Source organism: Archocentrus centrarchus, chromosome 24 (genome assembly GCF_007364275.1).
Source record: "Archocentrus centrarchus isolate MPI-CPG fArcCen1 chromosome 24, fArcCen1, whole genome shotgun sequence".
Taxonomy (NCBI): Eukaryota; Metazoa; Chordata; class Actinopteri; order Cichliformes; family Cichlidae; genus Archocentrus; species Archocentrus centrarchus.
This window is the reverse complement of record NC_044369.1, coordinates 23,153,430-23,177,334: the sequence shown is the minus strand read 5'-3', so window position 1 is coordinate 23,177,334 and position 23,905 is coordinate 23,153,430. Positions and strand designations below refer to the sequence as shown.

The window sequence follows — 23,905 nt, the reverse complement described above, 5'->3', positions numbered from 1 at the left end:
TGCAATAACACAAAAACAGCAGGAGCCCGGTCAGGAAGATTTCTCTACAAAAGAGTTCATGACACGTGCTGGTGAAAGCCTTTGGGAAGCTAACCCGCTGACAAATCTTCTGACAACCAAGTCAAGAACTAGACTAGGGACCTAGAACAGAACCCTATATGAGAGTTGCAAGCTAGCTCAAGTGGCGAGTGAAATGAGGAGATATAACATCAGGGTCCTTGGTCTATGTGAGACAAGATGGAATGGAAGCAGCCAAACCTGACTCATCAGGGGAGACCATCATGGCAATGCTGATGCCACCAGAAGCAACAAGGGCACTGATGGCATGTGAGCCAGTCTCACCACGTCTTATGTCAGCAAGATTCAACTCCAAGGGCAGAAAAACGAGATTCATTCAGTGTTGTGCACCAACAAACACAGTGGATGAAGAAGAAAAGGAAGAATTCTTCAGTCCTTACAAGCTTTCCTTGACTGGTCACCCAGAAGTGACCTGATGATCATCATTGGAGACCTAAATGCCAAGGTGGGAGAAGACAACACCAACAAGGAGCTCATCATGGGAAGATATGGTGTCGACACCTGCAACAAAAATGGGGATCTCTTTGTGGAGTTCTGTGCCTTCAGTGAACTTGTCATAGGTGGCACCCTATTCCCACACAAAACTATCCACAAGACAACCTGGACTTCACCCGATGGTAAAACAGACAACCAGACTGACCACATCACAGTATCTCTTAAGTAGAGAAGAAGTCTCCAGGATTTGCAAGCAAGATGCGACGCAGATGCTGCCTCAGATCAGCAGCTCCTGATGGCAACTTTCAAGATCAAACTAAGATCTTTCAGCGACCCAGCAAGCAGACCTCACCACAAGTTCAACATCCATTACCTGAAGAGTGGAGAAAAAAGAGAATCATTCAACTGTGAAGTCAGAAACAGGTTCAAAGCCCTCTCAGGACTGGTAGAAGAAACTGTGGAAGGCCACTGGTCTGGACTCCAGAAGGTTTGGAAGACAGCTTGCACAGAAGTCCTGGAGAAGAGAGAAAAAGCACACAAAATGTGGATGACACTAGAGACCCGGGAAAAAATAGAGGCAAGGAAAAAACTAAAATGGAGAATCACCCAGTGCCAGGACAAACAGGAGAAGGAAGAATTCAGAGTGCAATACTGGGAAATCAACCACAAACTGGAAGTTAGGTTACTTGGTAAAGCTTCCAAAAAAAAGAGAACCTCTCCCAATGCAGCAGTTGGTGAGGGATTGTGCTCCTGTCTATCCCCAGTAAAGTCCTTACAAGAGTCATTCTTGAGAGACTGAAGGAAGACCTAGACTAGCAACTATGACCAGAACAGGCAGGATTTCGACAGAATAGGTCGTGTGTCAAACATTTTGTCACCCTTCGCATCATAGTAGAGCAGTCCATTGAATGGCAATCCTCCCTCTACATAACATTTGTAGACTCTGAGAATGCCATTGACAGCGTGGACAGGGATGTCACCTGGAAGCTGATGAAACATTATGGAATCCCCCCCAAAGTTCATCAGTATCAATCAACATCTATACTCCACCTGCCAAGTAATCCACAATGGAAAGCTGACCTCCCCCTTCACAGTGAAGACCAGAGTGAGACAAGGATGCTTGCTGTCGCCCACAATCTTCCTGTTGGTCATCGACTGGCTCGTGTGGGAGTCAACCTCAGGCAATAGCACCGGCATCCAGTGGACCTTCACTAAACAGCTAGAGGATCTTGGAATTTGCTGTCCCACCAACAACAGCATGCACAGTCCAAACTGAGGAAGCTGTCAGAGGAAGCTGAAAAGACTGGCCTAAGGATCAACAAAAAAAACTGAGGTGGTTAGAATCAACAAGCAAGAACTACCAATTCAGTTGTAGAAAGAGAACATCACAGAGACCGACCGCTTTGTCTATCTGGGAAGCATAACCAGCAGGGATGGGGGAACAGACGACGACATAAAAAGCTGCATTAACAAGGCGCAAAAAGTGGGTATGCACTATACGCAATGCATAGGGGCGCCACACAAGGGGGCGATGCGGGCAAATTATTTCTCTAGTCAGTATTTTCTGTATTTAACCGCTGACAGAGGCACAGATTAGGCCCTGCTGTGCTCCTTCACCTCCCCTCCTCATGTCACCGTCCCCTCCCCACCACCACACACACACACACACACACACACACACGCTCCAGGTGCTGCAGCACGCGCTTTCGAGAACGCGCTTTCGAGAACGCGCTCGATCATGACTATTTTATTTGAATCATTTCTAGCTACCTAGAGATGATTCAACAGGTAGATGGGTAGCTAGAGATAGAGAGGCAATAAAGAAAGGGCACAAAACAGAAAATGGAAGAGGGAGAAGGAGAAGGATAAAAAAGTTGTTGGGATGAAAAAAAGCTTTTCAAAGTGGTTTAAAGACAGTCGGTATATTATGCCAGTGTATCAAACAGTGGCGGCTCCAGGTCCTAAGGGGGGGCTAAGCATTTTACTGAGGGTGCTATGAAGGATCATTTGTTATTTCAGTTCACAGACGCAAGCTATTTTTGGGGGGTGCTATGACTTTTCCAGGGGGGAGCTATAGCACCCCCCTCCCCCACCACTGCTTTTAAATACTCAGGTTAGCTAAAGTTACTAGTACTAAAATAACAGGTCACTGTTCTGCCACTGTGTGCTGTAGTTACAATATAACAGATCATAACAAGAAAAATAAAATAAAATAAATTAAAAAGCCTGTGTGTGTGTGTGTTGGGGGGGGCGCCTAAAAATGTGTCCGCATACACCTCAGAAAGTATATAGCTGTGCCCCTGACAAGGCCAGATATGCATTTAACACCTTGCGCCCCATCTGGAGGTCCAGAGCACTGTCCCTCCACACTAAGAGCCGTATCTTTAACACCAATGTGAAGGCAGTTCTCCTGTACGGCTCAGACACCTGGAGAGTGACAAATACCAACACCAACAAACTCCAGAACTTCACCAACAGATGCTTGCGACATATCTTAAACATCAGATGGCCCGAGAAAATCTCCAATTCCAGCCTCTGGGGGAGAACCAAGCAAGCACCTGTCAGCAAAGACATCAGGAAGCAAAAGTGGGGCTGGATAGGACACACCCAGCACAGACCAATGGATACCATTGCCAGACAGGCCCTTGAATGGAACCCGCAAGGGAAGAGGAAAGTTGGGAGGCCACAGCAAACATGGAGAAGATCGGTGGAGGGTGAAGCAAAGGCTGCCGGAATGACATGGGCTCATCTGAAGGGAGTGCTGTTGCGGCCCTTTGCTCCCCACGGAGTTCACTGGAATAATATATAATATATACAGGATTTTATGAGGAAAATGCCTGTCAAATATACATGAAGCAGATGGTCCTTTTCTTTGAATGATAACGAGCATACTTAAAAGAACAACCACACGTGAACATATGAGATTATCTTATTACAATGCGTGAGATGCATGTAAATATGCTCTTACATTTAACTGTGTGTGTGTGTGTGTGTGTGTGTGTGTGTGTGTGTGTGTGTGTGTGTGTGTGTGTGTGTGTGTGTGTGTGTGTGTGTCCATAATAACAAGTCTACCTGACATGTTCATCTTAGTCATTATGCTAAGACAATATTATCTCTTTAATCTGTTAACAACTCCCACCCCTCTGTATACAAATGAGCTGGATTCAGCCCTCTCGCCGTATTGGAGCATGTAGCCTACAAATCCCGAAGAGCATTGCGTCTATTGCTATAGCAGCGGGAAGCCGGTTTGTGCTCATCTCCATCATGGATAGTCCGAGTCGTGTCTTCGCCGCGATAGTACCGGCCGGACGGGAACTTTACGGTAACGAAAAAGAGCAAGGATTGGAAGTTAGAACAGTTAGGCGACAAAGTTCCGGTAGCTGTGTACGGGAGGTCCAGGTCACAGGGACAGCGGAGGCTCGCTGCACGGCAGACCGAGCGTCGGTGAGGGTCAGCGTGGGCAACAGCAAGGAGTCCGTCGACGAAGCAACCCACAGCGTTTCACGGCGACTTGGGTACATTTTACAGGCTCTCAGGTGAGAACAGAAACAAACTGTAACTTTAGCTAGCTGCTGTTAGCAATATGCTATATCCAGTTAAAGGGGGGCGCAACCACAGACGCACAAAATGTGCCACAAACATACAACTTTTTGGTTCCACTGGACAACAATTGGATTACCAACAATGGAAGAAGCAGCGAAACCTTTAAAATGATCAATTTGAAAAAAAATGTAAACTAGGCAAGGGGGGTACATTTCTCTTTTTTTAAAGCCCTGAAGTATATTATATTAAAAGTAATCTTATTTATGTATTAATTGAGCCTACTCCTGTTAGAGGGACTGATCCCAAGGGTGAGCACAGCAGACTAAAGTGCTGCCACCTCTCTGATCGCCTCACACATCCAGTGGTGAAGCCTGTTGGAAAAACAGACTTAGCAGTTTCATCCAGTAACTGTTGTATTTTATAGCAGTTAATTTAGGCTACGGCTGTTCCCACACAGACACCTTTGAACAGCAACTATCTTACATGATTCTTAGATTGATTTTATCCATGTAAACATCTCAGTGAGTTAAAAATGTCTTTTTAAAGTGTGATGCAGCCAAAAGAGCAGCAGGCATCGGAATAGTTATAAACAGTGATGCACGCTGCAGACAAGTAACCACAATATCCAGATCATATGCAATCAAATCTCAAGGTCAAACCAGCTCAGCTGCTTCTGCACACGATTCCAGGAAATGGGAGCATCATATTTAAATGATTGTTTAATTCTGACCTTTGGGGACTACATTTGTAAATAGCATTTTTTTTTTTTTAAAAAGTAACAAATTTAGTGGCTATACTAAATTCTCTGTGTTCAACTATTTGTTACATAAAAAGCTTAGTGTATGTATATACATTAACACTTTATTAGGTACATTTTGTTAGTACTGGGTTGAAACCCTTTTGTCTGCAGAACTGCCTTAAATGTTAACTGCATAGATTCAATAAGGTGCTGTAACCATTCCTCAGAGTTTGGTTCATATTGCCATGACAGCATCACACAGTTGCTGCTGATTTGTCAGCTGCACATCCGTCATGCAAATCTCCCACTCCACCACATCCCAAATGTGCTCTACTGGATTGAGATCTGGTGAGTGCAGAGGTCATTTGAGTACAGTGAACTCATTGGCCCTCATTTACTAATATGTGCGTGGAAACGTTCTTACCCTGCGCAGAAAAACAAGTGTGTACACAAAATTACCATCCCATTTATGAAACCTGCACACCAGCCTGTTTTGTTTTTACCACCGGCAATGGGTGTCTGTTAAACGGCCTTTAATTTGATACGGTTTTGCTTTGTTGAGATTTTCAGGTACAGTAGCTAATTTTTTAAAGTACACTGACTGTAGCGAATACATGCTAATAAATTTTGATCCATTCTGTTTAGACAACATGACATCAGGGAGGACGACACCGTAGTGAGGAGGTTTCTCCAGCGAGATGCAGACCTGTATCGCATGGATGCGGAGGTCGAGTATTTGGACAAACACCGAAGAGCTTACAGCTAAGGGGTGTTGAGCAGCGTGTCACTGTGTTGCGATATATCTTCTAGATCTTGGTGACTTTCTCAGACTTCGAGAAGATGGAGCGAGTTTGTAGCATCCTGCTGGAAAAGCTGGACAAGAGCGTTTGTGTGGGGACACCGCAGTTCTACCACAGTGATGAGTGCCTGAGTCAAATGAGGTATCAAAGACCCATTCATGGCTCTGTATTTGTTTTATTTTTATTAAATGCAGCGATCCCAACTAGCACGTCTGTCTGTACTGTAGGCTGCGTGCGTGCGTGTCTGCAGTCGAGAATGCTCATCTGAAGGCCAGCAAAGTCAGTCAGCTCCTGGGACAAAGTCTGGGACCCCCTCTGCTGGTTAGAGAAGAGGAAACCAAAGAGTGGAGGAACGACGAGGAGGATGGAGGTGGAGGGCAGGGCCCTGCACCTCCATCTCACTTTCCCAGCATACCTACAGTCACTGCTTCCTCGCAGGTGTCCGTCTCCTTCAGCCTCAGAGACAGAAGCAGGAAAAAACTCTGAAGATTCATGAACCCAGAGATTGGACTTGGACAGATGTAATGCTTTAAAAAAAAAAAAAAAAAAAGTGCAGCTTTTTCAAAGTATTTTTAATTTAGCCAACACTTTACAGCAATAAAAAAATAATACATTTATTTTGACTTTAAAAGCAATTTAAAGAATCTCCTTCAGTCTGTCTTCTAAAAATTAGGCAAACAATTCAGTTCTATTTTAAACAGAATTAAATTAATTTTTTGTTTGTTTTAACATTTTTAGACCCATTAAATTATTTTGTATTTGTAAACTTGAGAGAAATAAATGATAACGCAGAAGCTGAATCACATTTCTTCATCTTTCATAATGCACACCAACTCCCTTAAAGGCACCCTAACAGTGAGTTCCAGAAAGGAGGGATTTGATGATTATCCTCAACTCTTATTTGAGCTCACTGGATCGACTACTGTTTATGAAGATGGCAGTGGCATTTTGTACCCACTCATCATCAGACTCCAGTAGACCAAAAGAACAGAAACAGCTGAAGAACACCACAGAAGCCAAAGGATAAAAGTGTCTCTTGGTTAGGGCTTTCATACTCCAGAGTCAGTCGTCCTCATCCTCGTCTTCTGGGAAGAGCTCTCTGAGCCAGGGCTGCATGACAAACCGTTTCCCATTAAAGTGCGTGAAGTAGTTGTCCAAGATGGGAATATCTGGCTGCAAACATCCAACAGTAAGTCTGAGATGTATTTTAGCGTATGTGATTTTTGTGTGCTGTGATTTCCAGGACTTACCCGCATCCCAGTGATGCGCTCCAATTGCGTCTGAGGCAAGTACGCAACTACGATGGAGGAGGGTACAGGTCCGCTGAAGATCACCTTGTAATGAGGTGTATTTTCTGCTCTGGTGCCCTATATGAGCAAAAACAAACATCAGTTGGCTGGTTGATTTTTACGTTACCAGCACTTAAATGTTATATTACCAATAAAGTATCAATCAAGAGAATTGGGGGTAGAGTCTGTGGCTGCTGACCGAAAGGCCAAAGTACGTTGTGTCGACCCAATCTGGAGGAGCTCGCATTTCAGGGTCCCAGCTCACCACGACTCCAACCATGTGTCCCTTTGTCTCCATCACCACCTCTCCGACCCGCAGAAACACGTATGGGGGACGAGGGCTGCGCACTGTCTTGGATGCTGATGTGAGAAAGGCAAGAAATTACTGAGCATATCTGTAACATTTACACAGTAAAAAATAACTCAGGCAGACGTGAGTAAAGTTAAAAAAAAAAAAATTACACTCGATGTGGAAGGTCACATTAACTGTAAGAATGTGGACATGGATAGACTGTAGCCTGTGTGGATGATTTAAAAATTTCCAGTACAGTACAACTACATCCGAAGATACAAACCACCAAAGAATCCCTGGTCATTGTCAAAAAGCATGGTGTCTGTGGGAGGTAACTCTGGTGTTGCTTGATCTTCCTGTCCCAATCCAACCAGAGACCTTCAGGAAACAAACACATCATCAGTCTCTAAATACACCTGCCTTATGTCAGGTTTATCTCCTTTTCTCAAGTTCTCCCATTAAAAAAAAACAAAAACATACACACACCAGAAATCACTTTCGAGGTGCATGGGATTTGAATATGAAACAGGATTATGCAAATAAATTTAGCCTCAGAAATTCTGAGTGTTAATCTCCGCCCTTATTTGAATGCCAGGCATCTTACACTCACATGGCTTTGGACATCTGCTGGCTTGTCCAGTCTGTCCATGCTGTTACATTGATGTATGATTTTCTCCACTCTTTCCATATTCGAAGCAATCTGGAACAAATGAATAAATATTTCAAAAATCCAGTCAGGAAAAAAAAAAAGATTCTTACAGGTTTTCTTAATCTTATATCACTCACTATATGTTTAATTGTACTTCAAGGGTTGTTGCGGGTCATTCATTCATTTTCAAACACGTTCACCCGACTAAAAGAGACCCTCCTCCTCCTCCTCCTCGCACAAAGTTTGATACAGTAAAGAAAGGACCTTTTGACACACTGATCCTACCGTGTGGTCGCGTGATAGCGCTGCGCCGCCGAGGAGCTGCTCCACCGGGAGATGAAGTACTGCGCGGGAACAGCGGAGAGCAGCAGCGCGATCTGCAGCACCGCCGAGGCCCTGAGCTGAGGCATGACCGCACAGCTGTCACCTGCTGCCGGATCAAAGGTAGGTGTTATCAGTGTGACAGTCAAAACAAATTTAGCCAACATATCTTAAATCAAACCAGGTACCCGTGAAAGCTCCTTACTGTTAGTAATTCTGACCCTTACCTCTTGTTAAACTCTAAAGTCTTTCCTCCACCTGAGTGTCAAACATTGCGCGAGTCGGCCGCGCATGGAGACCAGAACACAACGGCGCGGTTTCACTTCTGTTTTATTTACATAAACCACACTACAACCCATGTCGCCGCCACCTGTGTATTTACATTTTTTTTTGTAAAAAATTGCCAAACAGGTATTCTACCCAATCGCCGCAGCCCACGGTATAACCGACCAACCTTTAGCGGCTCGCCACGTCAGGAAAAGCGGAGGTGTGGGCTCCCGGACGGGGAAGTGGTTTCATGCGCTTACCGTTTTCCAACGCTAGATGGGAGTGCTGTTCACTTTCTGCACGTTACTTCCCACCTACAGTTTGGCTCTTAATAGAGTGAAGTGTTTTGTTGTCGTTGTTTTTTTATCGTAATACAACAAAGAAGCAACAAGCATTAAAAGTGAATATGGAAACACAACTTTTTATTCACTTAAAATATTGGTATGAACTAACAGGACAGCAGTACTCCCCTACACTTACATTCTAGCCTTATGCTTTTTTTTGCATTAATTCCTTTATATATATATTTATATATATATATATATAAAAAAGTATCCAAACTAACAAAGACAACCTCATTAGTTCACATAAAACAGACCCTATCCCTCCCCCGTCCCTTCCCCTTCTGTTGTTAAAACATACCAAAAATTCTTCCTGGTCGCTCACATGCAGCCACTTCACTCACACTCGCTCTCACACTCACACACACATGGTGACCTTTAACCTCAGACCAAACACTGCCAGGCCAGTGTGAATGTTTACATGAGCGCCAAAATGCAGCGTAACCAATAACAAGATCCCACATATAAAGAGCTGGAGACAGATGCTGATGTGTGTTTACAGTGGGAATGGTTTAATACCCAAAGTCTTGCTAATACACCAGTGACTTTTAAGGCCCCTTTAAAATGATGTACATTGTTACTTCCATGGTTAAGGTAATATGACTGGCTATACTATATCAGCACTTCTACGTTGGCACGTGATGAATACAAGTAGTGCGGTGACCTAACGAAGAGGGTGTGACAGAATAACCACGTTCGATGCCCACTGCATTCCCACTTTGTATTTCACCAAAGAAAAAACATGTACAGTATCCTTGCCCAGCACCTTATTAAGTGGGGATTAAAACGCTACAATGAACCACACCAAAATAACATGCCAGTAGTTCCTCATTTAATTATGGCTGCATAACCGAAATCTTGCAATCCCTTGTAATTCTGGAGTACTGTTATATTTTACCTAGCTCATGTAAACATGTTAAAAGGGGATCTATTAAACTTTCTTATTTTCTGTCATTCATATAGTTAAAATGATAGATGGTCCTATTAAAGAAGGCCAAAGTTTCAATTAATGATGTCAGGATATGTTAAGGTGAGCCACAAATTCAGGCTTGCTCTAAACACTTTTTTTTTTTTTTAGCTCTTGTCTCTATGTGATGTCAGCGAGAGCTGACAGCCCAATATGGTCATTTGAGTATGGAAGCTCCGTCCACCTGCTGTTCAAATGTTTTGTTTCTCAGAGCCAGCCAATAGGATGAAAGCTAGCATAAAGGAAGAGAGGGAGACAGTGGATGAACTGAGGACTACACCAAGGTCCGGTAGTAAGTAAATAAGGATCATTTTGAACTCCGAATCATGGGAAACCACTCCAGTGGAGTCCAAGAGAAAAGAAAATATGGACCTGGATGTTAGAGTAATAGGTCCTCTTTAAAAATGAACTCATACTTCAAGTTTGAGAAGCCTGGGTCAGCAAGCTGCCACCCTCGACTCATCATAAAAACCTTTAAACATTTATGTGTTTATGAAGAGTTCATAGAGTTTTTTTAATTAGAGCCACAAATTATTACAACAAAGTTGCTCCACAACATAAATATTATGGGCAAATATAACCTTGCAACCTCAATAATAAAATTTACTTTGATGTCATTTGTGGAAGATAAGTGTCAGTGTTTTATGCAATTTGGAATGAAACTCTTCACATACACAGTATAAACAAAGCATTTATGAACTAACATAATATTTGAAGTAGGTGCAGCAGCGCATATAACACCCATCTCCACATAAGCAGCGACTGATATATCCATCCTTTATGGCAGGGACACAAAAACAGCCGACACATCATATGTAAAAGAGCTCAACACACTCACGATGGAGACAATAAAATCTCTTTAGAAAATAAACACATTCAAAAGCCATGTTCTACAACTTCAGTGCCCAAAGACAGAATTTGGCATTGACAAATCCATAACAGAAAGGACGACAATAACGATGAACAGATGAGATATATGTTTAGTAATATGTGACGAGAAAGACCTATGAAATGAACCAGGTGTGTATAGATGCTACCATCCAGTTCTGTCCAGTCAGTCCCACAACACAAGGGGAAACTCACAGATTCTGGCATTCACTCACTCTGTGCTGCAGGAAAAACAAAAACAAAAAAAGCAGAAAAATGTCAAAAATGGAGGCAGCCATCTTTAAAAACTCTCGCCCATGTGTACAAAGAGTGACATAATATGTTTGTCCCCTGTCAAAATGTTTTAGTCTTTTTCTCACAAGCCCGTCAGGTCTAGTCCAGTCCCTAAAGCCCAGTGCTCTGAGCCCAGCGCCGAGCAGGACCAGGAGATCCGAAAAATAACAAACGCTAAAAAAATAAAGGCCCCAAAGAGGAGAAACGAAGGATTCAATATGCCAGAGTAGCAAAGGCACACAATCAGAAAGATGAAGGTAAGACTTGTCTCTTTCTCCGGTTTGCTTTCCGTCCAAATTCAGCCTGATCCAGTTTGATCCGTCTCCTTCCTGTTTGCTGCAGGCATGAGAAAGTGCTAGAACATGCGAGACACATTTGCGTGTGTGTGTGTGTGTGTGTTTGTACGTGTGCGCGGACATGTGTGGAGTCACCATAAAAACATATCAACATTTTAAAAGTTTATATGTTAAAGATTTCAAAATACACACTGTTACTCCCTAAGACTGCATTGATAACCGATCTCTGGTAAGTGCATCTCAAAGCTAGTCGCCCAAAGCTCCACCCTCTGTACCTTAGGTATAAACTGACAATAGGTTGGTTATAGGATAATATATTGACATGAGTAATGGTATGCTTATAACAGTAAATTCTTTTCAGCTGCTATAAATACATTTCTTTGAGAGTTTTTCACAACGATCAAACTGTATGCCACTGTTTGCACGCTGAAATGACACGCTCAGTTGTGTTATTTAAAAAAAAAAAATACACACATTCCTTCAATTATACCCGCATAGTCACAACGTTAAGTTCGTACACAAACAGGCACATGTACTCTGCAGGGCAGAAGCCAAGCACGCGTACACCTACATGCACGCACGCACCCACACCGAAGACATAAAGGCACAAGGTATTGCTAATGTTGAGGACGCTTTGAAACATGATCTATAGAGACATAAATGACCCCTTTCACCCATGCATCCTCCTCACCTCACAGTAAAAACAGCTTCAGAAGAAAAGAAAAAAAAAAGAAGTTGCTTCCTCTTTCTAAATAACATGCAAAAAGAAAAAGGAAATCACCCACGCACATCAATAGTAAACAAAACCTACAGATCTACAGTACCTCCAAAAAGGTACACCATTTGGTATTTTAGCGCAGACAGACAGGTCAGCCAACATGTAAGACTTCCGAAACAGAGAGCAGTGATCACGTACAAATCTTAGAAAAAGCAGAGAGCAGGTTGTATAAAAAAAGACTGGGAACAATGAAGAAGGGAAGAGGGGAGGGCAAAGGACGTTGTTAGGCCAGCGGTCCCGTCGTCCATTACCACTTTGAGTTCCGTGGGCTTCGATCTGCCCAGCGGAGACGCTTGAAAAGTCCTCAAAAATAGTAAGAGTGAGATAAGATACATCTGGTCTCCTCGTGATTTTTTTTTTTCCTTTTTCAAGTACTAAAAGTCTCTTCAACTACCATTTTGTCCAAATCTGACACCAAACTGTGTTTAAGGTCAGAGAGAGACCTAGAGTGGTTCACGAGAGGAGTGAGTCACAACACCGCTGACATACAGATTCTGTGATTCCGCTCCTGCGGGATCCAACATGGATCAATAATGTAGGAGGAGCTGGAACACGTGTACATGCCATCACTTGTCGTACAGATGTGCTTACTGGGCGGAGAGGAAGGTGGGGTCAGCGACGAGGAGTGGGGCTGGTAACTCTTTGCTCTCCACAGCTTCAAATAGCAGCAGCTGGACCAGCGACTCCATGAATGTACACACACATACGCACACACAAATGCATACACCGCTAAGCGTGACGTCCTCCACTCCGCCCCCCCTATTCCTCCAGCGCATAAGCGAACATATCTCAGCCCGTGTGTCTGTTCTGTTACCAGCCTATCAGGTTGGCTTTGGCTTTTTCTGTCAGTTTGCGGACACGCCCTTTCGAGGAGGTGCCAAAGGTTATTGATGAGTCCTCAAACAGCAGCTGCCTCTGCTCCTCCTCAGAGTCCTCCTCCATGTACCAGGCTGACCGTCGGCCTTGGTTGCGTGTGCGCATGGATCCTCCTGCCCCGTCCCCTGACTCCTCCTCCTTTGGAGATTCTTTTCGGCTGGATTGTTGGGTCTGGAGCGGAGGCGTGCCCTCTTCGTTTGCTCTCCTGGTGCTCCTCCTCAGCGGCGAGGGCTCGGGTGACTCAGCAGGAGGAGCGGGTTCCTCAGTTCTTACCGCTCGGGGCCGGCCGCGCCGTCTAGGCGTCGATGCCAAGCCAGAGTCCGACAACACTTCCTGTGCAGAAGACATGCCGCCTTCGTCGCCTGTGGACTGGTCGAGCTCGTCGTCAGGGGTGGAGCTCCTGCGGTTGCCGCTCTGCCTTATGTCCTCCAGCTCCTGCTTGCTCTTCCTGCCTCTCTTCTTGCCAGGCGGGCGACCTCGCGGTCTTGAAGGGCTAGCTGGGGTTGAGACTTCTGGAGGACTCACTGGTGGCTCCATTCTGGATTTCCGCCCCCTTCTCCCCACACCCAGGGTCACATGACTACTGTGGCCATTCAGGTGGACTGTGCTATGAGATGAAGGGCTGACAGGAGAACCTGAGAGGGAAAAGGAAAAGAATAGATAGGTTTATGATTAGGAAGTATGGATTCATCTAAGCTTTACGTGGTCATTTATTTATGACACTCTCTCTTACCGGGTGGGTGTCGCACAGGTGTCCTGAGTTTCCGTCGAGTGCTTCCACCGCTACTCTCTGTGGGTTGGGAGGGTGTAACCTTCTCAGGAGCTGGTGATGATGAAGCTGGCACAGAGTTATGAGCCCGCAACGAGCGAGTCGACTCTGATAATGACAAAGAGATAGAATAAAGAAAAAACAAAGCATTAGAGCGAGGCAAGGTAATAGGCAAGTAAATATAGCTTTTTTTCAGGGTTAGATAAAATCAACATCATTCTCCCATTTGTACCTTGAATAAAAGCAAGCACCTGGTTAGCATAGCTTAGCATAAAGGCTGAAAAACTGGTAAATAGTGTAGCTAACCTAGCGCTGTCCTAAGGTAACAAAATGTCACTAACAGTGCCTAACTCACAAAAACCCAAATGTAATAACAACATGCTGTGGTGCAGTGACTTCCTGGAGTATGATAGTATTTATTTAATATATTAGTGATACCTGTTATGCTCGGCGTGTTGTTTGTGATGTTATGCGAGGAGGATGATGAGGGTAGCGAGTGTGTAGAATTGCGTGCAGCACTGCGCGTGCGCCCTGGAGTTGGCGTTTCTGCCTTGCCGTTGACCAGCTGAGGCGGCTGTTTGAGAGGGGCGCTCTGTCTCAGAGAGGCGGGCCGTGAAGGGACGGGCGATGGCTCCTTCTTTGCATTCACTCTGGATGATACGCGTCTCTTCCTCTCTGGGCTAGACACAGAATCAGAAGTATTTACATCAGGTTAAAAACGACGTTTAAAGCTGCTGAGAAAGTAAGCCCCAGTGAGGGGAATTTCATCTACCTGGATGCAGTGCTGCTCGCAGGAGAGTCGCTTCTCCTCCTCCTCCTCTTCATTACGTGTCGTGTCTGTCTGTCGGTGCTTTGTTTGGTCAGTTTATCTGTCAGGCCGTGGATGGCTTTGTAGTCGGCCAGGATGGGACTGATATGCTCCTCAAATAGTGCAGAAAGCCTCAGGCTCATACTATATATCTGAAGAAGTAAAAAAAAAAATCTTAGTTAATTTGAGGATTTCATTTTATGGACCCATAAAATTTATAATATAGGCAATATGAGTTCTGTAACTGCGTGTTTGTGACCCTCACCCGAGACTTCTTACTGGGCGTGTAGGCTTTGGAATTGCTAAAAATGAGCCTGACATCCTTGCAGAGCTCGATGGGAGTCTGGTACTTTCCTTCTGTCAGTGTGTTGAGAACAGTGCCAAAGTCCATTGGTGAATCAACTATTTGCAGGTAATCCTTGAAGAAGCAGAGGGAAAGTTGGGATATTTCATCCTTCATTTAAATGTTTTCAAAAGAAGACAAAAAAGCATAAGCAATGGTAAAGAAGAGAGAGAGAATAGGGACGTCTGAAGGTTTTCCTGTGAATGAGCTGCAAAGAATTCCACCCTCCTTCTTCTTTTTAAGAAAACTCAAGGCCACTGAAGCCGTGAGTCTGTTCACACACGTCTCCTTCACAACCTGAATGAAGAGGCTTTTGCCTCACATAGCACTCTTTGTAACTGAATTGTAGCCACTTACACCCCAATATGACTGTACAGAATGAGGCGAGGACCAAATAGGGTAAGTGTAAACACAAATCAGTGTCACTGTAATGGAAACCTGCAATAAGGTAAACTCAGATCAACTCCAGAGAGTTCAGAGTCTGAGCTCACAGGTATGCACCACACCTAATACAAAAAGGGAGAGGTTTGTTGCATAGTTACCGGGTACTCTTGTAGGTCTACAGGTTCTCTGAAGGGCTCTGAGTCTTCACACTGAAAGATGAGATCCAGCAGCCCTTTACAGCGTCCCTTCCATGCGTGAGGGTCATATGAATGAGGCCGAGTTCGCAGTTGACGCTGCATGGGTCGACGGCCCTGTACAAATGGAGGAAAAAAAAAAAAACGTAAACAGCCATTTGTGTGCGACAGCGAACAACTTCATCGCTGACAAATGACACCTCATAAGGGTTTTACTTTGTATCCACTTATGTGAATCTGTTACATATGTTACCTTATGATTTCGTGTGGATGTTCCAGGAGTATTAGTATCTTCATCCTCTTCCTCATCATCCTGCACAGGAAAAAGGAAAAATAATGACAGATTTCTCCACCAACTTTTGCTTTACTGCGTAAATACTGTTTACAAAGATTTACAAAAAGAGAACTGTGTGTTTTCAAAGCTTTATGCATAACATTTATTTACTCTTAATAAAGAATTTAAAAGTACACCTTGTTCAACATTTTTTTCTGATATGCCTCCTATTGTTCATGTTAATGTTATAATGTAATTGTGTGAATAACTGCAGTGCAAACACGCATACGGACAAGCAAACACACCTCATCTTCAGAGTCAGAGAAGGTTGCCTTCTTCATAGTTTTATAGAGCGGCATGATGTCTGTCAGACTTTGGTCCCTGTGGAAGAAATGAGGAGGAATCAGGAATTACTTCATGTTATGAGACAGGGACAATGATCTAAAAAAAAAAAAAAAGTTCACATTAAACTGTTAAACTCCAAAAATTCACTGTTGCAGTTGTTAAGAATGCTGTAAGTCATCGATGAATGCTTTCATTAAAAAGAGGAAAAAAGGAAGGTGGTAATGGTACATTTCAGATGATTATTTTAACAGTACATGCCCTTAAAAATCACATGCAAGACTGTGAATTATTAACACTCTACATTAAACATACTCACTTAATGAACTGCAGCATGAGGTCAGAGACAAACTTGGCGGTGGTGACGATGAATGACCCCGGCTCGTTGAACGTCTGGGCGTTGTGTTCTATGTAGCGAACTTCCCACATCAGAGAGGAAAGCCGTCTGAAAGGAAAATGCAGCTGTTATAATCTATCTGTTTCTCACACACACACACACACACACACACACACACACACACACACACACACACACACACTGTATCTGATAACTTGAGGGGAGGCACCTGTAGAAGCGGTTCACCAGCCTTTGGCGTATAGTGCTGAGGTCAGTGATGTAGGCCACTACTGTGCAATACGTGGGGTAAGCTTGCAGGTCCACTGGAAAGGCAAACGGCGCTGCCACATCTGAGTTTGTTGAAAGAGATAAATGATAAGAGAAATTCACAAGAACGGTTATTAGTGGTTCACATCAGCCTAAAGGAACCACATTTGATACTACAGTATGAGGAATTAAACCAGTTTAAAGATAAATAGGAAAAACACTGGCTCATCTTTTTCATTTTTATTAGTGACAGGATGGTCTGAGTGTCTGTTTACTTAGCTGCAGGTAACTTAAGGGAGGTGAGGACATTTAGCAAAGGATTTGGTCTCCTTTCCAATAGAAGAAGCACTGCAACAGCAGTACAAACACACCTTTATCACTTTTGCTTTTTGCAGCTATTCTGAATATTTCTGTCTTAATTTAGATGTTTCCAATGGGGCTTCATTATGAGCACTTACATGCCTGCATATTGAAGATGAGGAGAGAGCAGGTTTGGGAAACATATCATACCTGGAAACCTTTTATTAATTGTTATGTATAAATACCAAATGTCAGCACCACTTAAGACTGTTATGGAATGAAATATTTCGCTTTTGGCAGCTTCGCCTCCTCCACCCTTGCACCTCTTCCTCGTGTGTCTGTCTGACCTTCTCGCTGGATGGAGCTAAGAGGCAAGGAAGAGGTGCAAACAAGGAGAGCCTTTAGCATAACTAAAGAATATTCCTGATAGTGAATCATGGGACAGATTTACTAACCATCTGTGCCAGCACAAAACCCTCCTTGGGCGATAAAAAAGGGAACTGTAAGGATTTACTAAATAGGCAGAGTGCCAAGTTTTGCTACTGAAAGGCGTGGACGTGGTTATTTTTGCAGCTAACTTTATTGCACATGTATTTGTAAGATTTTTTTGCATTCGTATTGTACAGATCAATATGGTGGAATAATTTTTCATAAAGCAGTCCTCCTCTGGATGAATCCTGCACTCAACCCAAGCTCTCTGCTTTATTCAGAGAATGGCTGCCTCAAACTTTCAAGACCCCACAATCTCCATTCATTTCTAACAGAATACTTTCCCCTCATATATAAACCCTATCAATTATTTTTGACATGCTAATTTACGCTGCTCTGGGTAGACTGCATTGGTCGTTACTGAAATGAGCCGGCTGACTGTGTTCATAAATTAGAACACTGTTAGTAGATCAGCCACCTAACTAGCCACTATTTGCAACTGCAGCATCACTCCAATTAGCCATGCTTAGTAAATCTGAGCGCAAGTGTGTTGGGCAGTGGAAGCTTGTGCTTGTGCTTGTGTGTGTGTGTGTGTGTGTGTGTGTGTGTGTGTGTGTGTGTGTGTGTCTAAGCTCCAAACTGTCACTAGAGGGAGCCATCGGACCAGATTTATTCCACTTGCAGGCTTGCAGTCTGTTCCTAATGTGTCATTACATCACTTAACGGGAATTCAAGTAAGCACCTTAACATTTAGTTCACTGTGTTAGCAGCTTATTCCTTTGAGCGTATGATCCTTGCCCCTGGCTCATCTGACTCATGGGCTCAGAGTACTGACTCACACTGGGAAGAGTCATGCTGCTTCTACCTTACAAGAAATATGCCCTCATGGCTTAAGTTCATACGTGGCATAAATGGGCTGTTCACAGGGGCGTTGTGACATCATACCGAGCGTGCAGAGCTGGTCGATGGCTTTGATGATACGTTCGCACTCCTCGGCACGTGTGCGGCACCCCCATTCTCCGTCCAGAGGGACATACAGCAGCTCCTTCTGCTCCTCTTCAATCAACGGAACACTCTGGCCCAGCTCATCCGGGAACGTGGCTGCAGAGACGCAAGGAGCAGAGACAGAAAGACAAATCTGTCACAACTGTAAGCTGTTAAAAGCGGTTATGCTTGATTTTTTTTTTCTCCTTCAGATGAGCACAGTGTTTCAGATTCCTACCATCATCAGGGATGGGTTCCATATCCCAAGGACTCATCTTCTCAGTGTCTCCATTATCCCAGCTGGATGGAAAACAGGGTTGAATTATTAACATCATCACCATCACACATGTATTCTTTGTACTTGTTAGTTTTTTTTTGTGTTTTACAAAGGTGACCTGCAGTATTGCAAGTACAGACTAAAGTGCGTGTCGTTCTCTAACAAGGTTTAAAATAATGTGTGACCATGAAGCACTCAGTAAACAGACCATATATTTATCAATCCTTCAAACAGCAGTCGCAGCAACATATAACAACTGGTAGCATTATTTGCCAGCGAAAGTATTCTTTTCAAGCCACGAGGTGTTTTATGTAATTAATGAGGGTCTGTGAGATACCAGCAGCATAATCACAAGAAGCTATTTGTCTGAATTTGTCCAAGCATATAAATTCCTGTAACATGTTCATGGGAACATTTTAATAAAAGTGATCTTTCATTCTGCTGGTGTTTTGTTTCAGGATGTAAGAACTCAAAAATCATTAAATAACAGTATTCACTATTAGCCTTTGTACCAGGAGACCAACTGAACAGTACTGATTCAAGGGTTTCACATTTTGCAACAGCCAACATCAGAGCAAACAAAAAAAAAAAAAAAATCAAATCCTGCCTAAACTTCCTTTGACTTAGGATGCAAATTTGGGTTTGCATCCTAAGTCCTAAGTTTCATAGTGTCACTAAAGCCTCTTTTCCACTAGCACCTACTTGGCTGTGGGTGGGGCCGTTACAGCAAGGCGGCCCGAAAGTCCTTTGACATCATTTGTATGCGACACAAACACAAACAGTCGCTCCGTCTAGCTCCCTCTAGATTCTGACGTCAGCCACCGAGCACAAAAACCTCTGTGTTGGTTAGTGTGTAGCCATTTCCCTCGTTGCCAGGTTTCAAAAACGGCAGGTTTGATCCTTGTGAAGGAGTTGTGCTCATGACTCATCTCATAGTGATGTCACTCCCGGGCCAATTGGTGGCATGCAGTCTGCTAAGGTCACATTTTCAGCTCGACTCAGCTGGCTTGAAGGCCAGGCTGAGTAGGTAGTAAAAAAAAAAAAAGTACCCGGTACCAGGTACTACCACGTAATGGAAAAACCCTAAAAACCAAGTCGAGCTGAGCCGAGTAGGTACTAGTGGAAAAGCTGCGTAAGAGGTGACGCTATTGCTATCAAGTGTGCCTCATATGCAGGTACATTGTTATATATGACTATACGTGGAGCATATGCAGTCAGGTAGAGTAACAGGGACTGTCCAGTGGTGAGTATTTTATCTATACTTTGGTCACGTTGCTTTCTAATGTGTTGTTACAGAGTCTTAAATATATTTCTGACATTCCTGTTCAGGTATTTCCAAGTCAGGCTCTTTTATAACACAGAAATTAGACAATGCATTCCATCTGAAAGTATTATTTTATTAGAGTATTTACAGATGCCTATAAACAGCATCCTGTTAAATCTGTGTCAAAATTGTATAGAGGGCTGCAGAGACAAAATGGAAACAATACATTGTATATTAAATCAAAATGGAAAAAGGAACTGAATATTGAGGTGTCTGGGGATGATTGGCTTTCAATGTGCAAGACTCAGCAGACTACAACTAGTTCTAAAAGGTGGAGGGAATTTGGTTGGAAGTTCCTAATTAGATTCTTCATTACACCCCACATTATAAGTGGACAAAGGGGGACACAACAACAATGTTGGAGGCAGTGTGGGCATTTGAACGCCAATCATGCTCACATATTTTGGTCTTGCATAAAATTACAGCCTTTTAGGGGTATTATTTCTCAAAGGATCAAGTATATTATGGGGTATAGGATCCATAGGGATCCTAAGATTTTCTTGTTGGGCCATTTATCTGGTGTGGCAATCCCAAAAGATGACCTTTATCTTTTTAAAATTTTGACTGTTGCATGCAAAAAGGCCATCACAAAGGCTTGGCGAAAGTCTGAACCACCTCGGATAGAACAGTGGCAAGAAACTGTGGAGGGGATTCATGATATGGAAAAGTTGACACACACCCTGCGGTTAAGAGGTCATTTGCACAACAAACGCTGGGCAAAATGGTTAGCCTACAAATTAAAACAAGCATAAAGATCTTCTATTAAGTATTTTGGTTTGACAGCTTGACAGTTTAACCCCTCGTCTTGGTCGTTTTTTTTTTTTTTTTTGCTGTTTGTTGTTTTTTGTTTCCTTTTTATGTTCTCTTAATCTTTGTAAAACTTTAATCGTTTCTATTGCTATTGTATCTTATTAAAAATTACTAAATAAAGAGTTTAAAAAATATATATATATTTCTGACATTCAGTGACAGAACACTGCAAGTATGTAGTGACTGTCATCATCACCTCTGAATCTGATAACACTTTGCTCTTCTTTACTTCCTTTTCCTCACCATCACCAGCAACTTCTTTTGAATGCGATTCATTTTGGTCTTGTTTGCGTCATTCTTTTGATCTGATTTCTTTGTTTCTATATGCATTTCTGCCCCTTCTGCCTCTGCACATTTTTTTCCCTTATATATGGACTAATGCAGTCTTGTCAGTGTGTGGCTTTGAAGCTAACACTGCTCTTCCTCATGCAAATGCAACAGATTTGCCATTATGCAATTAGAAATGAAACCCTACTGAGAACAGAGTAAATTCAAGCTGCGGTCATACCAGACATTGTAGCACTGGAACAAGCTGTCAGGATACTGGGGCTGGTAGGGCTCCTGGCTCTCAATTGTCCCAAACCACCAGGCATCATCGATCACTGACCGAAACCTGTCACCTATGGAGACATCGCGTAACACCTGAGTACTTTGCAAAGAAGAAAAAGGTAGGTCATATATGAGAGAGATTATATTTGAGTCAAGTCACACTGCAAAGGCAAAACTGACCTATACGCCACTGCCTTTTTCTGGCATTGTCAAACTGCTGCCGCAACACCAGGAAGTCGATTACATCAGGCATGTCGTGGTATCTGCAAGCAGTCAAAAGAAATTTGTACAAGCAGTTCACTTCTTTATGCATTAATTATGTGCTTTTTGCTGTAAAAAAAATATTACGGGTCTCAGTGTTTTATGAATAACCTCCAGTCTTGTGTAAAGACATCAATTTACCCGTAAAGCTCACTGAAGTGTGAGTTTTATAGATTACTTCAAAGAAAAATTCAGTTGTCACACTGGAAAGTCAAATAGGGACCATAAAACACACAAGAGTCACATAGTGTAGCGTGTTAGAAATACTAGTGACATCGCCTTATCTTAAAAGCTGAGAAATGTCTGTTATATCTTATAGTCTTTTTACAGCAGTTATTCCAGGGGTTTTCCTCCATAGATGATGTGGTTTTAGAAAAACTACCAGCACTGCAACGGGAAAAAAAAGTCAGGGTTTCATTTACTGAAGTTTTTTGTTTATTAACTCAGAAATAGTGGGGTTAAGCACTGAGCTTTGTACTTTTAAGGTACTGACCAAATTGGCACTACTGAGTATTGATTTACATTAAATCAACTGGTGCCAAATTGAGGGACCCGAACACATCTGGATGAGAGGAGGACAAACAGAGAGAGAAAGAGCATGTCATGTTACTCCTGTGACGTGTTGAAGAGCAACAAACACACAGGGTGACGGCGGCAGTGGCGTGCCAAAAGCGGTCTTGGGTGTGGCTCCACTTTTCAAAACTCAAAGCAAGCAATACAAAGCTGGCTCTAATCTGAGGAAACACCGTGTCAAACTCAGGACTACATCTAAAAGCTGGAAAGTGTTTGACATCCTGAAAGCCAAATTCACCAAAGGACCTGCTGGTGTGTCGCTAACACAAAAGAAGCCAAATCCATGAAAGACAATGGCGAAACTTTTAGTGATGTTGACAGCTTCACCTCCATCTTCTTCAGGTAATTACTTAGGTAGTTGGATAAGCTGTTGAGCTTTTTTTTTTTCTTTTTCTCCCATTGTGTTGGCTGAGATTTTAACAGCATTTTTACACTAGCTGCCATTTACGATAAACAAATATGTGAGCCAGTGTGTCCGAAAGCTCAATATGTACAAAAAGTATGGTTGGGTACCAGTACCAGATTCCAGGCAGAAGTGGTGGTAACAGTATTGTTTTAAATGTGAATGGTACGCAACCCTACTGTTCAGATATGTTAAATAAGGTAACAGGCTTGCATTCTGACTTGCAGTCGTCCCTCAAAGGCCAGTTCTGAGTCAGGAAAAACCCTGTATTCTTACGCAGAGTCAAAGAAAGACACTTACTTCATAGAAAAGGATCCCCCGGTTAATTTTCCAGTGTCGGGGTCCAAAAACGCCAACTTCAGGCAGCACAGTGTGGGCAAACCCACCTCATACTTGATGCCAACTATCTTCATCAACTCCTGCTCCTAAATGCCACAAATAAGACATAATGAGCACATCTGAATTCTTCTCAGGAAAACAAATCATCAGAACACCAGGATGCCTAATATTTTAAACACAGTTCAGTGCTTTGCTTTCTATTATATTTTCCTTCTCTCATAATTTCTTGTTCTTTTCTTCTGTCCTAAAGGGAAGCCCCGAGTCAAGTGGCTTTGTGTGTGTGTGTGTGTGTGTGTGTGTGTGTGTGTGTGTGTGTGTGTGTGTGTGTGTGTGTGTAGGATGAGAAAGCTTTAGTAGGTTTTTCCAGCTGAGAAAAAGTGAAACTTAACATAGTAATCTGGCTGTTCAAAATACCGAGAGGAAAAAAAAAAGCTGTGCTAGAAGAAAATGCTGCATTTCATACACTATAAGCAGCACATTCACAAGGAAGCACACTGTTCCCGCAATGCATTATGTTCTGCTGTCTGCACAGAAATTGCTATTTCAGCTTCCTCACACGGAAGGAAAAAATGAAATATATACCAAATATAAAATGCAATCCTATACACTGTTGCCTTCAAGTGCTGAAGTGTCTGACAGCGGTGGCTTTCTTTTCATTCTTCCACAGAGTTTCATAAGAAAAAAAAAAAAAAAAAATTAACTAGGAGCGTGAAACCAGATAAGTGCCGGTGATAAAGAAGCCATACCGGTGAACGGTTTGCAGGAAAAATGCTGTCGAATTGTTGATCACAACAAAACAACGCTGAACGACTACACTAACGTTCCCTGTAGCTGTGCGGGGATCCCTAGAATTGCTATGTATTCCAAGGAGGATTGTGTCATTTTTTTTTCCCATTCCTGCTGGCCTCGCCTTTTTTTATCTTTGAAAGTCTGCGTTCTTAAAAGAGAAATGTCACTGAAAATTTGACACCTCCAAAATGCCAGTGAAGACAGAATATGAGTTATAGCTGACGCTCACTGCATATTTAACAGAGGGGGAGAGTTTTTCAGAGAAATTGCTTTTTTTTTTTTTTTCACTGATTTTTTTTACATGCTTAATAAATAAC

The 23,905-nt window shown here is 42.9% G+C and overlaps 3 protein-coding genes and 1 pseudogene across 4 annotated transcripts in view; 2 read left to right on the top strand and 2 right to left on the bottom strand.

Moving 5' to 3' along the window:
- The first annotated feature begins 242 nt into the window (after window positions 1–242).
- On the top strand, window positions 243–3,322 carry LOC115774651 (uncharacterized; annotated as a pseudogene).
- A 400-nt stretch (window positions 3,323–3,722) lies between these two features.
- irak1bp1 (interleukin-1 receptor-associated kinase 1 binding protein 1) lies at window positions 3,723–6,175 on the top strand. The gene is made up of 4 exons (XM_030721850.1): window positions 3,723–4,049; window positions 5,441–5,522; window positions 5,606–5,736; window positions 5,823–6,175. The coding sequence occupies exons 1-4, from the start codon at window positions 3,778–3,780 to the stop codon at window positions 6,079–6,081; spliced, it is 744 nt and encodes a 247-aa protein (XP_030577710.1). The 5' UTR covers window positions 3,723–3,777; the 3' UTR covers window positions 6,082–6,175.
- Window positions 6,176–6,180: 5 nt separating this feature from the next.
- On the bottom strand, window positions 6,181–8,592 carry LOC115774517 (uncharacterized). Of its 2 annotated transcripts, none has more exons than XM_030721853.1 (7): window positions 8,374–8,592; window positions 8,111–8,252; window positions 7,787–7,876; window positions 7,460–7,554; window positions 7,084–7,244; window positions 6,846–6,962; window positions 6,181–6,768 (listed from the first exon to the last, which is right to left on the bottom strand). In XM_030721853.1, the coding sequence occupies exons 2-7, from the start codon at window positions 8,233–8,235 to the stop codon at window positions 6,658–6,660; spliced, it is 699 nt and encodes a 232-aa protein (XP_030577713.1). In that variant the 5' UTR covers window positions 8,236–8,252; window positions 8,374–8,592; the 3' UTR covers window positions 6,181–6,657. The 2 variants fall into 2 exon arrangements, with proteins under 2 accessions (XP_030577713.1, XP_030577712.1); XM_030721852.1 differs by having other exon boundaries at window positions 8,111–8,255; window positions 8,374–8,591.
- A 4,174-nt stretch (window positions 8,593–12,766) lies between these two features.
- Window positions 12,767–23,905, bottom strand: part of LOC115774649 (PHIP subunit of CUL4-Ring ligase complex) — a 27,682-nt gene continuing 16,543 nt past the window's right edge. The window contains exons 16-30 of the mRNA XM_030722007.1: window positions 22,761–22,885; window positions 21,404–21,486; window positions 21,183–21,294; window positions 18,502–18,563; window positions 18,225–18,380; window positions 16,513–16,633; window positions 16,266–16,391; window positions 15,910–15,985; window positions 15,584–15,643; window positions 15,295–15,447; window positions 14,675–14,827; window positions 14,374–14,561; window positions 14,040–14,281; window positions 13,566–13,709; window positions 12,767–13,467 (exon numbers count right to left, since the gene is read on the bottom strand). Of these exons, the coding sequence (XP_030577867.1) occupies window positions 12,767–13,467; window positions 13,566–13,709; window positions 14,040–14,281; window positions 14,374–14,561; window positions 14,675–14,827; window positions 15,295–15,447; window positions 15,584–15,643; window positions 15,910–15,985; window positions 16,266–16,391; window positions 16,513–16,633; window positions 18,225–18,380; window positions 18,502–18,563; window positions 21,183–21,294; window positions 21,404–21,486; window positions 22,761–22,885 (2,502 nt within the window). The remainder of the gene's footprint in view (window positions 13,468–13,565; window positions 13,710–14,039; window positions 14,282–14,373; window positions 14,562–14,674; window positions 14,828–15,294; window positions 15,448–15,583; window positions 15,644–15,909; window positions 15,986–16,265; window positions 16,392–16,512; window positions 16,634–18,224; window positions 18,381–18,501; window positions 18,564–21,182; window positions 21,295–21,403; window positions 21,487–22,760; window positions 22,886–23,905) is intronic.

Coding starts and splice junctions, on each gene's coding strand:
- irak1bp1 (XM_030721850.1), top strand. CDS start 3,778: ATGGATAGTCCGAGTCGTGTCTTCGCCGCGATAGTACCGGCCGGACGG. Junction 4,050..5,440: donor TACATTTTACAGGCTCTCAG/GTGAGAACAGAA, acceptor CATTCTGTTTAG/ACAACATGACATCAGGGAGG. Junction 5,523..5,605: donor TGTATCGCATGGATGCGGAG/GTCGAGTATTTG, acceptor TATATCTTCTAG/ATCTTGGTGACTTTCTCAGA.
- LOC115774517 (XM_030721853.1), bottom strand. CDS start 8,235: ATGCCTCAGCTCAGGGCCTCGGCGGTGCTGCAGATCGCGCTGCTGCTC. Junction 7,245..7,459: donor TGACCAGGGATTCTTTGGTG/GTTTGTATCTTC, acceptor TTCTCACATCAG/CATCCAAGACAGTGCGCAGC. Junction 6,963..7,083: donor CAACGTACTTTGGCCTTTCG/GTCAGCAGCCAC, acceptor TTGCTCATATAG/GGCACCAGAGCAGAAAATAC.